The sequence below is a fragment of the Cetorhinus maximus genome, unplaced genomic scaffold (assembly GCF_964194155.1).
Source record: "Cetorhinus maximus unplaced genomic scaffold, sCetMax3.hap1.1 HAP1_SCAFFOLD_201, whole genome shotgun sequence".
Lineage (NCBI taxonomy): Eukaryota > Metazoa > Chordata > Chondrichthyes > Lamniformes > Cetorhinidae > Cetorhinus > Cetorhinus maximus.
The window spans coordinates 570,700-588,517 of record NW_027596179.1 but is presented as its reverse complement, the minus strand read 5'-3'; the positions used below and the strand labels follow the sequence as shown (position 1 = coordinate 588,517).

General features: G+C 40.5%; 1 protein-coding gene across 1 annotated transcript in view; it reads left to right on the top strand.

The window, feature by feature from the left end:
- LOC144673021 (E3 ubiquitin-protein ligase MGRN1-like) overlaps positions 1 to 16,473 on the top strand; it is a gene marked incomplete at its 5' end in the record, with an annotated part of 136,732 nt that extends 120,259 nt beyond the window's left edge. The window contains one exon of the mRNA XM_078535020.1: positions 14,174 to 16,473. Within this exon, the coding sequence (XP_078391146.1) occupies positions 14,174 to 14,286 (113 nt within the window). The remainder of the gene's footprint in view (positions 1 to 14,173) is intronic.
- Positions 16,474 to 17,818: the final 1,345 nt, after the last annotated feature.

The window sequence follows — 17,818 nt, the reverse complement described above, 5'->3', positions numbered from 1 at the left end:
TCATTTTATTCTTCGCCTCATCCGTCGCCTCAACAAGAAACTTTTTCTCTTTCTCTCAAGTGCTAAGGAACGCAAACTCCAACAACTCATCGACTCCAACACCCATCGGGGACCCTCCACCCCTGCTTGTCCCTCCGTCCTCACCCCATCTTCCAATCCCAGCCCCAGCCGCGTATTCACTATACCCCCTGACCTTCCCCTCTCCGATGCTGAACGTTCAGTGCTCAGCAAAGGACTTAGTTTCATACCCTTACGCCCTCATCTCAATGAATTTCGGGCTCGGCATGATGCTGAACTCTTCTTCCGCCGTCTTCGTCTCCGTGCTCACTTCTTTGGGCAGGAGTCCTCTCCCCGTTCAACGGATCCTTTTACCCACCTCCAATATTCTCCCTCCACTTGGACCCCTCCCTCTGGATTCTTACCTTCTCTTGATCTTTTCATTGAGAACTGTCGGCGTGACATTAGCCGTCTCAATTTCTCTGCTCCTCTCACCCATTCTAATCTGTCTCTCTCTGAACTCACTGCACTCCGTTCTCTCAGGTCCAACCCCAACATTGTCATCAAACCCACTGACAAGGGTGGTACTGTTGTTGTCTGGCGCATTGACCTCTACCTCACGGAGGCTGAGCGTCAACTCGCAGACGTTTCCTCCTACCTCTCCCTGGACCATGACCCCACCACAGAACATCAAGCCATTGTTTCCAGGACTGTCACTGACCTCATCTCCTCTGGAGATCTTCCTCCCACAGCTTCCAACTTGATAGTCGCCCAACCTCGGACGGCCCGCTTCTACCTCCTACCCAAAATCCACAAACAGGACTGTCCTGGCAGACCGATCGTGTCAGCCTGTTCCTGCCCCACGGAACTCATTTCTCGTTATCTTGACTCCCTTCTCTCTCCCCTTGTCCAGTCCCTTCCCACCTACATCCGTGATTCCTCTGACACCTTACGTCACATCAACAATTTCCAGTTCCCTGGCCCCAACCGCTTCCTCTTCACCATGGATGTCCAATCCCTCTACACCTCCATCCCCCACCAGGATGGTCTGAGGGCCCTTAGCTTCTTCCTTGAACAGAGGCCCCAACAATCCCCATCCACCACTACTCTCCTCCGTCTGGCTGAACTTGTTCTCACACTGAACAATTTCTCCTTTAACTCCTCTCACTTCCTCCAAATAAAAGGTGTGGCTATGGGTACCCGCATGGGCCCCAGCTATGCCTGTCTCTTTATGGGGTATGTGGAACATTCCTTGTTCCAGTCCTACTCCGGCCCCCTCCCACAACTCTTTCTCCGGTACATCGATGATTACTTCGGTGCTGCTTCATGCTCTCGTCGGGACCTGGAAAAATTTATTAATTTTGCTTCCAATCTCCACCCCTCCATCATCTTCACATGGTCCATCTCTGACACTTCTCTTCCCTTCCTTGACCTCTCTGTCTCAATTTCTGATGATAGACTGTCCACCAATATCCATTACAAGCCTACCTACTCCCACAGCTACCTCGACTACAGCTCCTCACACCCCGCTTCCTGTAAAGACTCCATCCCATTCTCTCAGTTCCTTCGCCTCCGTCGCATCTGTTCTGATGACGCTACCTTCAAAAACAGCTCCTCTGACATGTCCTCCTTCTTCCTTAACCGAGGTTTTCCATCCACGGTCGTTGACAGGGCCCTCAACCGTGTACGGCCCATATCCCGCGCATCCTCCCTCACGCCTTCTCCTCCTTCCCAGAAACATGATAGGGTCCCCCTTGTCCTCACTTATCACCCCACCAGCCTCCGCATTCAAAGGATCATCCTCCGCCATTTCCGCCAACTCCAGCATGATGCCACCACCAAACACATCTTCCCTTCACCCCCCTTGACGGCATTCCGTAGGGATCGTTCCCTCCGGGACACCCTGGTCCACTCCTCCATCACCCCCTACTCCTCAACCCCCACTTATGGCACCTCCCCATGCCCACGCAGAAGATGCAACACCTGCCCCTTCACTTCCTCTCTCCTCACCGTCCAAGGGCCCAAACACTCCTTTCAAGTGAAGCAGCATTTCACTTGCATTTCCCCTAACTTAGTCTACTGCATTCGTTGCTCCCAATGCGGTCTCCTCTACATTGGAGAGACCAAACGCAAACTGGGCGACCGTTTTGCGGAACACCTGCGGTCTGTCCGCAAGAAAGACCCAAACCTCCCTGTCGCTTGCCATTTTAACACTCCACCCTGTTCTCTTGCCCACATGTCTGTCCTTGGCTTGCTGCATTGTTCCAGTGAAGCCCAACGCAAACTGGAGGAACAGCACCTCATCTTCAGACTAGGCACTTTACAGCCTTCTGGGCTGAATATTGAATTCAACAACTTTAGATCTTAAACTCCCCCTCCCCCCATCCCCACCCCGTTTCTTTTCCCCCCCCCACCCGCCTTTTTTTTTAATAATTTATATAGATTCTTCTTTCCCCACCTATTTCCATTATTTTTAAATCTAAAACTAAAACCTTTAGTCTTTCCACCCCACCCCCACTAGAGCTGTACTTTGAATATCCTGTTTTCCATTCTTAATTAGCACTTTTCTCAGACAAAGACCACCACCTTCAACACCTCTTTGACCCTTTTGTCTCTGACATCTTTTGATTATCTGCTCACACCACACCCTCAATGTGTCTCTTCCCCCCCACCCACCTTAAACCAATTTATATTTCTCCCTTGTTGAAACTATGCTTCAGTTCTGCCGAAGAGCCATGAGGGCTCGAAACGTTGACTGATTTCTTCTCCGCCGATGCTGCCAGACTTGCTGAGTTTTTCCAGGTAATTCTGTTCTTATTTTGTTTTGGATTTCCAGCATCCGCAGTAGCTTTTAGCTTTTTGTTTTTATCTTTATGTAAAATAGGTTGTTGTAACAGCAATTTCTTACGTATAACAATCATTGCATTTCATTGTATGTGCTGTTAGTTGTTCATGAGATATGTTCTAAAGCTCCATAATAGTGCAAGTCTCAGTGTCTCTCTCTCTCTCTCTCTCTCTCTGTCATTGTCCCCTTTTTTTTCTCTCTCTCTCTCCCCCTCCCCCGTTGGAAGTTACTCAATGAGCTATACAGAGTCGAAAGGTCCTCCTATTGTTGACCCCTGGCCTGTGGTAAGGGCACTGCAGTTGGCCACAGTCTCCTTGGGTTAAAGAGAGGAAAATCAGTCAGGGTTCCGAGCAGCAATCTGCATGGTCAGTATTGTGCTCGACTGTAGTGCCTCCCCTCCTCTGATTGAGTAGCCTGCTAACACTCACTGGGATGAGGTATGGGAGGGTAACTGGTGCCTGTGGCACTGTACACCTGCAAAGCATCAATACTATCCAAAAGAAATGAATAGTTGGAAAATTGACAGTGTAGCCTCGACTTGCTAATCTTCCAGTGATCGCTGAGCAAATGCAGTGGTATGAGAAAGCTCAAAAACCATTAACTTCTTGCTGTGGTAATCCTGTTACATTTTCTTTTATCCTTTAACAACACCTATACACCCAACAGCTATAAGATGTGTTAAGTGTTTGTATGCCTGCTTGAATGCTGTCAGCCTAAAAATCTGTAATAGAATGCACATTCCTATCTAAAATGCAATTTTTCTGGCTTCCACAAATGCTGCTGTGCTGTATGTCATTTAGTTTATGCATTGTTACAAGCCTTTGATCAGAAGTTTATTATTTAATTTCTCATATGATATGTGGGTTCAAAGAAAGGATCAGAAAATCATAATTCCATGGTTGATAGACATGAAATGCCTTACCAGAAACAGTGCTGGAAGCAGAATCCAAAATAGCTTTTCAAAGGAGAGTGGGTAAATATTTGATGAAGAAAAATGTACGAGAGTATAAGTAAAGGTCACCATATTGGAAATGGAACTAAGTGAATATTACTTTGAGGGTTGGCAGAGACACAACTGGTCACTTTCGACATTGTAAAATTCTATTATTATACAGCCTTTGCAAATTCTCTCCCTCTTAAGCGAGAGTCTAGATTACTTTGAAGAAGATTTAAGGACTCTGCTTCATCATTGCTTTATGAGCAAAATTCCACATTTTAACTGTCCTGAGAAAGCTTCTAACCTCCTTTTAATTCATTTTGTGATCATTTTAATTTGTGCCCAAGGCTGACCAATAGAAACAATTTACTTTATTTATAATCCTATCTTTTAAATTTTCTCTTAATATCTGCATATGTGCAACCCCTCAATCTTTTCACAACTTCAATTCCTTATCTTTGATGACGTTGCACCTTGTTTACTTTCACAACCCTCCATAATGAAGTGCCCAAGCCTGCATGCAATATTTTAATTGCAAGCCAGCTAACTAACTCTTCTGCATGTTCTGTTTCATCAGATCCTGAAGACCTGTCTTAAAGTTTGAGTTAATTTGTTTCAGCACCATCTCTCTCTCTGAATAAATACCACATGAGGTGGATCCATTTAGGTGGTTCTAAAATTTCTATCCATTTCCTCTATGAAAATGATGGCAAAGTATTTAGTTAATATCTCTGCCAATTCCTCAATCTTCACTACAAACTTGCTGCCTTCCCCTCTTATTAGGCCTACCCCAGTCTCCTGCTATCCTCTTGATGCTAATTTATTTAAGAAAAGCCTTTTCTCTCCTCAGCCCTTTTCTGCTCATTTTTCCTCATTTTTTTTCTTGGCCTTCCTAATATTCTTTTTGTAAATTTTCTACAAATGTTTTGCATTTATTCTTTGCTTCTTTATTTTTTAATCTGATCTGTGAAGAGATTTTTTTTTGTTTCAAATTTGGTCGTTTTTTTTTTATTCATCCGTGTAACTTCAACCTTGGTACACCAAGTTTTCCTTACCAGGACATACTTAATTTGTGCACTTTCCATTTCCTCTATCTTTCATTACTTATCAATGTTTTTTTGCACTAATATTTTCTTCCATTTAATCTGACAAAAGCCCCTTTTTACCTTTTTATATTTTATACAGTTTGTTCTACTTGAACGAAAACCTGTTGAATGTTTAATTGAAAGTAAATTGAAAATCTCATCACTTTCTGCTACCACCTATTTTATTCCTGTTAACTGTCCATCACAAATCCTTATTAGATAGAATATACGGCACAGAAACAGGCCATTCAACCCAACCAGTTCATACTGGCATTTATGCTTCACTTCCATCCTTCCTCATCCAATTCCATCAGTATAAATTACTGTACCCCTCTCCCTCATATGCTTACCCAGCTTCCCCTTAAATATTATTCACCTCAGTTACTCAATGTGATAGTGAGTACCACATTTCTACCACTCTCTGAGTAAAGAACTTTCTTCTGAATTCCCTGCTGGATTTCTTGGTGACTATTTTATGCTGATGGCCTTTAGTTTTGCTGTATGCCATAAGTAAAACTCGCTCTGGCTCAGATTTTGCCTCCCAGATCAGGTGCACACTGGGAAGAGGTGTGTGAGAGCAGGATGCAGGGTGCGGAGACGGGCTGGGTGGACAGCCTGTCTCGGGGATCCGGCACTGTGTCCAGAGTTTAAAAATAAAGATTAAAACATGAAACATTCCTCCATGCCATATCTATGCCACCTGATGTCCCCACCCATCCCATAACCCCTCGTACCTTCCATGCCAACCTATGCCCCTCCATCCGGCCTCATGGCCCCTTATACACTCCACCCTGCACCCACCCCCATACTCTTTATGACCCCTACACCAATGTAGTGCCAACTCAGGCCACCCTGTGACCCCACCCACCACTCTTTGCTGTTACACCTACCATGCCAGCTCACCTAGTATCTACCATGGATAGACATCAGGACCTATGCAGAGATTATTAAGTGTCTATTGCAGACTTCATTATATTGAAACCAACACTCTCATAAGAACCTATTTACTATATTTACATCCCTTCAACTACATTAACCCTTATAAGAACACACATATCATTCAAGTGCACAATACCTGATAACAAGCATTGGAATTTATTGTCCCACCATCAAAGAGTCTGTTACCACTTGTAGCTGGCAATCAAATGGTGAAATGGCAGACACCTTGCTGTGACAAGGGATGGTTGTGAAATCAACCATGCAGCACTAATCCATTAATGGAAACCCTCAGGCTTCTGGCAACAGACAGAGTGACAGAAGGCATGAATTTATTTAACAATCCAGACAATTTTTTTCAAAGATTTAAAGGGCAGGGCTTTTATATGTCTTAACAGCTTGACAGCTCCTTTTGAAAGGTGCTTTTGACAATTTTGACAGTTAATTTTGACAGGTGCTTCTGACATTTCCAATGAGTTTGACAGTAATGGGTTAATGCACTTTTTACACACACCTATGCCTATTTTTAACAATTCCAAAGGGCACCTGACCTATCCCAAAGGGCACCTTATCAGGACACCTGGGACCATATCCAAAGAGTAGCCTGGCTATCCAAACGGATCCACAAAGTTCAGACCTGCTCTTACCTGGTCTAACCTGCATACTTGGGGTTTCACACTCCTGGCCTACCAAAATCCCACTTCAGTGGGGGCAGCTGATGATTTAAATGGCCAGCTGCATCCCTAAATCGTGGGTGTGTGAACTCCAGCCGGAGTCCATCTGCACCCCCATGAAAATGGGAAGGGTCTCTCCGTCGTGGCAAAATCTTTCATAATCCATCAAAATCTTTCATAAAGGCATCTATTAGGTTACCCCTCAGTTTTCTCCTTTTAAATGAAGAGCCTGGCCTGTTCATCTTTTTCTGATAAGTAGTCTCACATTTTTGGTATCGTTCTTGTAAATCTTTTATACATCTCTCCAGTTCCTCTATACTCTTTTTTAATATGGTAACCAGAACTGTCCACATTACTTCACATGTGGCCTAACCAAGGTTTGATACAGGTTTAGTGTAACTTTTCTACTTGTCAATTCTACCCTCTATAAATAAACTCCAGTGCTTGGTTTGCTTTCTTTATGGCCTTATTAACCTGCATCGTGACTTTGTGATTTGTGTATTAGTCCCAGAATGTGTGACCATCTTAATTTTCTTACTGAAACGTAAAACCCCACCCACACCTATGTTGATACTCATTTACCATTTATTTGCCCATTCTGCAGGTTTATTTTGTTGCAGTTCTTCTCAGTGTTAACTGTCCCCTGAATTTGGTGTCACCACAAATTTAGAATTTGTGGTTTTCAATCCAAAGCCTAAAGTGTTGTTGTAAATTGTGAACAACCATGGTCCCAGTCCTGCTTCTTGCGGGACCCACTTCCTACTTTCTGCTATTCTGAATAGCTACCCTTTACCCCTACTCTCCGCTTTATGTTTTGCAGTCAGCTCTCTATCCTTTGCTACTTGTCCCCTGACTCTGCATACTCTGACCTTATTCATTGGTCTATTAACTTATTGAAGGCCCTTTGGAAATCTAGTTATAATACATCCATTGCATTACATTTTTATTTTAAATAAAAATTAAAAATCTCCCACACAGTGAACCCTCTAAAGGAATATTAATATCTTTCACCTTGATTCTGCAGGTTCAAAGTTAAACTCGAGCTGAAGGAATTAATGTCTCTTAAAAAATTTAAAGGCAAGAACTACACAATCTTTCCTCCTTAGGAAATTCCGGTCTTAGAAAAAACCTTTACTGTGCCAATTTGAATAATCCTGTTCCTCACACCAGCTAACTCTATGGCCAATCGACTGATTTGAACACAACATTCAGAGAGACAACAATAACACGTTAAGCATAACTGCCCTCACATTGCATAATTTTTATTGCTTTTGCACACTACAAATTCAGATTAACAGCATGAAACTTAGCAATCATAAAATCCTCCATTAAGTTTAAGCTTGAAAGATATTGCTAACAGAAAATGGCTGGTACATTTCATTCAGATTTCCTGATACCTGAAGACCGTATTGTCATAGAACCATAGAACTATAGAACACTACAGCACAGAAAAACAGGCCATTCGGCCCTTCTAGTCTGTGCCGAAATATTATTCCACTAGACCCATTGACCTGCACCCAGTCCATAACCCTCCAAACCTCTCCCATCCATGTATCTATCCAATTTATTCTTAAAACTTAAGAGTGAGTCCGCATTTACCATGTCAGATGGCAGCTCATTCCACACTCCCACCACTCTCTGAGTGAAGAAGTTCCCCCTAATGTTCCCCTAAACCTTTCCCCTTTTACCCTAAAGCCATGTCCTCTCGTGTTTATCTCTCCTAATCTAAGTGGAAAGAGCCTACTCGCATTTACTCTGTCTATACCCCTCATAATTTTGTAAACTTCTACCAAATCTCCCCTCATTCTTCTACGCTCCAAGGAATAAAGTCCTAATCTGTTTAATCTTTCCCTGTAACTCAACTCCTTAAGACCCGGCAACATCCTAGTAAATCTTCTCTGCACTCTTTCAATCTTACTGATATCCTTCCTGTAGTTAGGCGACCAGAACAGGTCGTGATAAGCAGGTTATTTATGTAATTTGAATTGGCCCATATTTGCACAACAACTGAATTGAAAAAATAAAACTGTATTGTGGCAAGCTTTAATAAAACCAAATCCTTTGATGTTTTGTCACCCATTATTGCCTAGCAACATTCAACAGCTTAACCAAAATGCATTCCAACAAATTTTTCAAAAATGTTACTTTTGCATGACATATACAAGGATTTTTTATGTTCCATTTTTGTGTGTTCTTTGTTGACTTACTTCCATGACCTATCTAATATATCCTTACCTTTCTATCCATAATTTTGCTGATTTGGGCAGCTCTGGGTCCTGATTCCTGCTCAATTGGTATAGAAGAGTAATTCTGGTATGTTAACACTCTTTATTGTTTTCCCTTTGTATGAATTTGAGTGTAAGTCAGCTATTGTGTTTTCATTTGTGTGCATAAAAATGGTTTAAAAACTTCAGGCTGTCCCACTTGGCCCCTTCAAGGCTGTGGCCCCAAAACCTCCCCCAGTCTCCCAACTGTTCCAACCCTGAAACCTTGTCACTTTGCAATTGCTCCCTTCTGCCCTGTCTAAACCCAACTCTTCCGCAAGACCAACCTGCTGTTGCTTTTGCACTCTTCAATTCCCTCCTGACCTCTTAGCCTCCCTTTCAAAACAATGTTTCCCCTCCACTGTCACCCATCATAAACTCTAACTTGCCCAAAATGTAGCTGTCCTCATTTTCATTTGTCCATCATTCCCATTCTCGTTGCCCTATGTTATTTCCAACTGTTTCCAATGCAATATAAAAACTTTGCCCTCAAATCCCTCCATGACTTTGCTGCTCCATACGCCTACCTCATATACATCCCCTTCTCCCTTTGCATCGGCACTGGCTGAAAGAACCATCAGTCATTTTGGCCCTACTCTCCAGAAATCCTTTACAAGACTCTTCAAAAGCCTTTCAGCCTACCCTTCTATTTCTCCCTTGTAGTTTTTGTGGATTAGACATCTTTGAGCTGGAGGCCCTGCTTGCAGTCCTCTCCTAAGCTTCTGCTTAGCCAGTTCTTGAGGACATGTAAATGGCTCCCATTTTTCCTACTTGCAAGTGCAGAAGTTCTTGACTTCTGCTGAGCTCCGTTTCAAAGCAGTGACATGCTGCTCAACCAGAGTTAAACTTCAACCCACAACCTGTCCATCACCAAGCCCACTTATCTCCATCTCTGCTACATCACTTGAATTACCCCCTCCTGCCACAGAAATCCATTGCCCATGTGTTTGCCAATTTTAAGCTTCATTGCCGCAATGTCCTCCTTGCCAGCCTCCCAAAATACACTCTCCATAAACTCCAACTTGTTCATATCTCAGCTGCCTGTGTATTGTCCTACACTAAGTGCTACTTTGCCATTAGCCCCATCCTTGCTGACCTACACTGCCTCCTTATCCCTCAGTACATTGAATTAAAAATACTCACATCTTTAAATCTTTCCACGGCCTCATCCCATTGTATCACTGCAATGTCTTTCAGCCATATACCCCCTCCCACTTCCAAATCTGGCTCTTCTCACTTCACCCTGCTGTTTGAAGAAGGACCTTCAGGAGCCTTGGCCCTACTCTTTGGCATTCTCTCCCTAATTTCCCGTGTGTCTCCACTTTTCTTTTCAACATTTAAAAAATCTCTACAAAAATCATCTCTTGCACTGTGAATTGTAGTCCATTCCCACCCCTACCCCCAAATGTAAAAGCTCCTTGGGATATTTTCTACATCGAAGGGGAATCCACATTCTATGCTGTCCCTGACTTCACGCTTTTAGCATTTTTCTATGTTTGATTTTCACTTGATAATCCAATCTAAATTTTAAGTTAGAATGTCCTAAACATTCACTGTATATGATGCACATTTTGAACTGATTTGCCACAAGCAATACTCTGTATGCTGCAGTATTTAAAATACCATACGTGTTCTGCTATTCCAAATTATGCTTTCATGGAAACAAAACAATTAAAATCAGCAACAGTTTAAAAAGTGCGATGGACTAATGTCTGCTGATACTTATGAAATGTAGTTTTTCTGAATTATTATTTTAAATCCTTTTTACTCTGTTGGAAGTGAAGAAAATTAGTATCCACAAGATGAGGAACTTTCAGTTTGCCTTTAGAAAGGCTTCACCAATTACACTTCAAAAATAATCAAATTTTATTTCTGCTTACCATGCTTATTGGGTTCCTTTTAACAAATGGTGCCAAACTTATCCAGAGCTTAACTGAACCATAGCGATCAGGAAGTTGCTGGTTTTGATCTCAACTCTGCACTGATTTACTTATTTTGAGTCGGGGAGCAATAAAACTCGTCAATAAAAGCAAAATACTGTGGATGCTGGAAACCTGAAACAATAACTGAAAATGCTGGAAAAACTCAACAGCTCTGAAGAAGAGCCATAAGGACTCGAAACGTTAACTCTGTTTTTCTCTCCACAGATGCTGTTAGACCTGCTGAGTTTTTCCAGCATTTTCTGTTTTTGTGTAATAAAACTTGTCAGTTGGCTTCAGTACATGGGTGAATGAAAGCCAAAATCAGCTTATTGCTACTCAGAAACCCCTGCTAGAAGGATGCGCTTGTGCAGATTTTAAGCAAAGATAGGATGAGTTCATATGTGATGCCCTCCATGATCATATAATCTGTTGATATTCATTGTCCAGGTTGGGCTGGGCATGGGAGTGTTACTGGCAGCTGTGTAACTCCAATTTAGTTCAGCACAAGGTCACTGGTCCCTATATAACAGTAGCACATCAGAGGAAGACTGATTCCAATGTAAATACTCCAGCGCAAGGAGTATGTTACTGCCTGCAAGTGCCTATATCATTGTAACGATGGTACACCAGGGTCTGTGTGATTGTACCCCAGCACAGGTGGTGCATTGGACCCTATGCAACTACCTCCCAAGATAGATGGATCACTATTGAATGTGTAGCAATACTTTGGTCCAGGAGGGCTGCTGCCTGTGAAAATGTACACAGTATGGGAGTACCTGTGAAACAATCCCAGGCACTGAGGAGAGGTTAAACTTGATAATGTAAAGAAAACTGAGCCATTTTTATTTTCTGACTGTTATATATGCTACTTATTACAGGTTCAGTCATTCTCAAATGACTTATGCAATCTATTGATGATCCTTGAAAGCCCACATTTCTGATTATTAAATTAAAGTGTTCTTGAGTATACTGAAGAACTTACATCCTGTATCTTAGAATAGATGTTGTTTAAGGTACTTTACACTTCCAACCAGGGAGGCACCTTCTCACATTTTACAGATTTCTTCTGTGCTCTCTCTGCAATCTGCTCTAATGTTCAGTTCAGCCTATGAAGCCTAGATCAGAATTTTCTGAACACAGGGTGAGACCCGACCTCAGGACCATATTGTGGGCTCAGAGCACGCACGGGAGTCCAGCGGGAACCTGGTTACAACCTTCCTGTTGGCAGCTAATTAAGAGGCCGCTGCCAGGCTTGTTGTCAAATAAAGGACAACGAGCTGGCTCTTCATAATGCTGGCCGAATCAGAGGACCAGCAGTTCTGTAGCGTCAGCAGTAGCAACAAGAGAGGTGGCCGCTGCTGAGGCTATAAGGAGTACAACGGGGCACCTTCATTTTGAAGCGCACTTGAAGGAGAGGACGACAAATGAATTTTTCGTTGGGGCCAGGCATTCAGGCCCCAGCAATCAGAGGGGTAACCCCTCCAGTGACAGCGTTGCTGCTGCAGGAGCAGTCGTTGTCAGTGGGGCCCTCCTCCTTGACCCATGGAGCCTCCAGAAAAAAGGTCCCTCTGGGAAGTCACTGAGAGGTCACTCACATGCAGCTGGCAGCTTCTCCACATTGCTGGGGATAGGGGTGTGTGCTGCTCCAGGAAAATGGCCCTCAGTTAGGCCTTAAGTATGCAAATTGGCCATCTGCCTCCAACTGGTGGGTGGCCAAGCCCTTGCTGTTGCCGATAAAAAGCCCTGGCAGAGGGGCTATGTTGGGGAATCCTCCTAATGTGGTTCCCCAGCATTTTACCAATCCACCTGCTTCCCTGGGTAAAATCGGCAAAATCCCAGCCTTAGTGGTAGAATTTGAGGTAGTGTGCAATCAATATTAGCAAGTACCTAGCACTGCATTAAAGAAACCCAGTAAGTAGGACAGGGATGAACTACTGGATAATTCACTCAATGGGTTTGAAAGCATGAAATTGTGGTTGTGAAGACTATCATACAATAATTAAACACCTATCTAACACAACCTATGATCAATAAGTTATTTCTCAGCCAATTATTGTTTACTTTTGTCCAGGACTATTCAGCTTTGGAAATTAATCAACAATTCTGCAAAAAACACTGTTATAGAAATTGAATTCCAATAAACTATATGGTGACATTTTGGATAATTATCACCATTTCTATCAATCACTTTTTTATGATTTGGAAACTGAGATTGACTGTTGAAGTTATGACAGTTTCTGACTTAGTTAAAGGAATACTCAAGGGACCATTGAAAAAATGCTGTACTTATTTGATTCTAAATGTTTTTTTAAACTAAAATATTTTAATTGTTTCAAACTCAAACCGTCATTTTTATTTTACCACCATTTGTTCTCCATGTATCAAGCTGTGGTACTATTTTCCATTAATTCTCTCTCAAATTTGCAATTTACTTCGATGCTTAAATATGACAAACGATGATATATAATGCTCAGGTGCTATGTAAATGCTCGATTGTCTAATGTGCTGAGCCTAGTGTTCACCTTGTGCTGAAACAATCAAAATGTGCATCATCATTCAAAATATACCCAAGTAACATTAACCCATCTTTAATATTCTGGTACTACCCTTAAAGGTAATAACCACAGCTCTGCTGCTACTTTATCCACATTTGTTTATATATTAAAAATTTTCTGAAGCAGCCTCGGTTTTCCATAAGTCCCCTTCTTTGTGCAAAGCCTCACCAGTGCTGTGGAGTCTGGGCGAGTTCTACACAATTACTATTTCCTCTAACAGATGGAGGGAAAAGATTGTCTTCATGTAAAGGTTCAGGAAATGGAGTACCTTTGCATTGTGATTTCTATCTCCAGTTATTACTCATAAATGGGCAAATCCACCTTATTACCCCTTCCACCTACCCCAAACAAAAGATTTTTGATATCAATCAGACATTAAAAGCATATGCAGTTTAAGTCATGGATGCTTTCGCTCTCTCAGAATGTTTTCAGTGTATTTGCATACAAATACTTAAATGAGGTTAAAGTAACAGCAGGGCTGTGGTTATTAACTACAGGGACAGTACCAGGATTTTCCAGTCAATCAGTAAACCTTAATACCCTTGGCATTGCCTTGGAATAATTTTGGTTAAATTATTTTTCTTGAGGATTATTCAAGGATGCATCTTAACTAAGTATGATCAATTTCTCTAATGAGTTAAACGATGAGACCAAGATTGATTATTTTGGGACAGATAGCAAATGTTGTTTTAAAGAAGCACTACTTCAAGAAAAAACTGTTTCAATCTTTTTGTTTCCTTACAAACATAAAATGCAGTAACATAAATCATGTTGTCATGCCACTTACCTATGATAAAATGGCAACTAGCTCTTTATCTTCCCAAAGAGAATGAATGTTTGTCAAGCATTTAAATCAAAACTGTGGCCGTATGTTATGAATGGGAAGCATCATAGCCACTTGGCTAAATTGTGGTCACTTGAAAAGTGAGATATTTCTCAGTTGTGTATTTTTCTGCAGGAACCTCAGACTCGACTGAAAGCCTGAAAAGCCAGAGCACCAACAGTTCATCTCAGCCTCTTCTTGCTGCCTCCAGTTCTGTTCATATAGAGGATGAGAACCAGGTCCTTTGAGAATTTGAACCAACAACAGAATGACCAATTGCATGTGCCATGTATGCTCCACTATTCCTGTGTCACAGACATGTCTTTATGACGCACTTAACTGTCTTGTTTTGTACCGGTTCACCATGCTTCATGGTGCGCTAATTTGACATTTGCACCGTATATTTTTAAAAGAGACATGTGACTCAAAACTTGTCCTATATATCCATTGACTTTAGCAGTTTGACTAATCTATTCCAAACAATGTTCAGACTTCTAATTTACAATGGTTATTGTTCAGTTACATCTTTCAAAACACATTTTGCAGTAATACAAAACACCAAATCGACATTTTAAACTTAATTTCATTCTACTAATTACAGAGGAAACCAAGACAGCTCAGGTTTTCATTTTTTTAAGAAAACAATATTAACACTTGGCAGTTTAGCTGAGAAATTCAATTAGACAAGGCTAAAATATAATATCCAAGACATTTATTTATTCATGATTCCACTTAATATACATTGAAGCTCTTTTGGATTTTTGCAGCATAGGAACTAACATTTAGTAATGCATGATTGGTTTAAAGAAACTTGCATTTATAAAACAGTACCACAAATATCCTGAGTTTATACTTTGGACAGCATCTACTTTATCACCTGTGCAGAATGATTTTTTTTTCTTGCTCTAGTTCCTTTTTAAAATTTTGCATCTTTCCAAAACATGCTGGACTGCCTGGCTTTACTCTTCCATGTATGTCTCATGGAATCGAAACCATGTTTTAGAATATTGCATACTCTTAGACCAATGTTCCAGGCCCTTGAAATGTGTGCAGGTGATTATTTTCCATTGCAACTTGTAAAGTAGATAGTTTCTTCTGACTACCTTCATATACATTAAAAATGTTAAGCATAATCTGCAGTAGTACTTTAATGCATAGTTTGTGATATCTTGTTTATCTGTCTACCATTGTGGTATTTACTGCACTAACATACACATGAATATGGCAGTAGAGTATTGAAGATTTGCAGCAAATATGGCCTATAATTTTACTCGATGTTGGAGCAGCTGTAGCTCTAGCCTTCAATATGCCATTGCCTGGGTTTTACATTGCACCAAACCAATCTAATTGCATGAGATTTTACTCGATTCTCTAATCTGATTTTCAAAAAAGTTATTTATAAGTGATAACTTTTAATTTTATCAGAGTTTAATTTGACCTTTTTGCTTAAAATCTTCACTACAGCTGCATAGCTTTAACTGCTGAGATTTAATGCTATTGCTACCATATGTCTAAGCGTTGAATTTCTCCCCTAAAATAGTTTCACATTAATTGTTGTTTGTTGATTTCCCTTCTGTAAAAGAAATTGTACTCCTTTTATATCTCATTCTATTTCTTCTTAACCATTTAACCAGTTTTCCATTAGATTTTTATGAAGGGCAACATTGATGTCAAAGCAAATGGTAAACATATGCAGGTGAATTAGAGCACAGAAAAATACTTTGTAATAGCAAAAATATTTTAATGTTCTTTATTCAGCAGACACCTCTGATAGATTAAATATGCTGTCTCTGATTATACCCATGGTCTCTTCCCAACTCCATTCAGCTCTACAAAAGGGAAATGATTAGCATATGTTTAAGGTTTATCCACACTCAGCAAAATGTGTGTGTTACCGTTTGCTGTATTCACATTATTCTTGAATATTTACGAGTTTTGGTCAGGTTTAAGACTATTCAGATGATGTTAATACAGTATATTCATTCAGCTCCATCTGCTGACATGGTGTCTTTACTCTGTGCCTTGTACCTGATCTTATGATGAAAGTATTTCTAAAAAAAAAATCTTGTCATTTGATCTGGTGATTGTGATTCAGCAAAATCTGGAATTTCAAACTGTTTTGGATGAGAATACAAATTTTCTATATGCTGTACTGTAAATAGATGCTTAGTTGAATGTATTGTGAAATGACATTGAAAACATACATGAAAAGCATAAAGTGGGTTATCCTTCAGAATCACGTTGAAGTTTGTCTATTGTGGATTTTAATATTTAGTCACTCATTTCCATAGAGCTTCATTGCTGCATTTATTAAAGAATGTATCAAGTGCATCCTTTTAAAAGATTGAAGATTTTCACTGTAATTTCATATAAATGTGATTTTGCATTTGTTTGTAGTATAATGTATTGTAATAAAACGTAGCAAGCAACACTAATCAGGTTTTTAAGTCTATCTTTTACTACATGTTGAAAAGTATTAGGTGGGTTATTCCTAAAATACAGCACCAGATCATTGTATACGCAGAGTATTTCAGTACTTAAATAATCTGTTGCACTTTTTATCCTGTTAGTAAACCCTATGACCAAATAATGGCAATGGATACTGTGAATGAACCATCTCACTTGGAGAGAGAAAATTACTGAGCTGCAGCATTGTTATGGCCGGATAATTATGCTGGTTAAATGTTTAACCTATCCTAAATCACTTTGTGGTTCTTCTGGTCTAAGGTCATATCCACTTAAGGATCTATCCAGCAGGTTTGTTTGCATTTGTACAATTGGAATTACTTCAGTAAAACTAAAACCACATTAGCAAAGGTTTGAAATGTAAAAAATATTGAGTATGAAACACTGAAGGTAGTTGAACTGCTTTGTGATGTCACAGGATGTGGCTGTGACATCAGTACAGTTATTCTGACATAACCAATGATATCTTCACAATAGAATGTGGGATCCCAAATATTAATACCTACTGTTATTATACATGGAAGCTAGGATTTTCCCTTAGCCAGCCTAAATCTCCAAAGTATCTTTGGTCTAATCATAAGAGACATAAATAAGCAAGAGCCAAACTGTTATAGTTTCCCATGACATTCTGCTGCCAACCCACTCCTTAATGAACAGAAAAAAGTATTCACAGAAAGGTAAGGAATTGCTAGATTTTGTTGTATACTTTTGAGGTTTAGCCTTTCTTCCTTATACTCCTGCCTATGTTATCCTAAAAGTAAAACACCACTTGTAGATATTTGCTGTCATGCCTGTGTAGGATTCCTCAAGCTAACATCTCAGAATTATGTGAGAGAACTATAATAGAGGCACACTCAGTGAAGAGGTAAGTACAGTACAAGACACACAATGGGTTGGTTTCTGCATGGATGATTGACCCATTATAAGCTGCTGCTGATTATGTCTGGAAGTCTCTGCATTGCTTATAAAATATTGTAGAGTGGAACGTTCCTTAGCAAGTGCACGATTTTAAAAATATTGTAGAAATTCCCAGTGGAGCCATGAATTGCCTGTTGAAATACATTCAGTACCACTACATATTGAATTTAAGTGGCTGCTAAAGAACTAACAGATTCTGTTAAGTGGTGTATTTAAAAAGAAAGTTGTGGCTGCATTGACATCCTGTAATATAGAGCAGCAGAACTTTTGATACATGCTGGCTAAGGAATTTCAGCTTATACAGTTAAAAATGTTTAAAATTGAAAGATTTAAGTTGCAGAAGCCACTGGTTTAGGTTGTGAGGATTTGTCTAAATTTTATACATTGCTACATCAG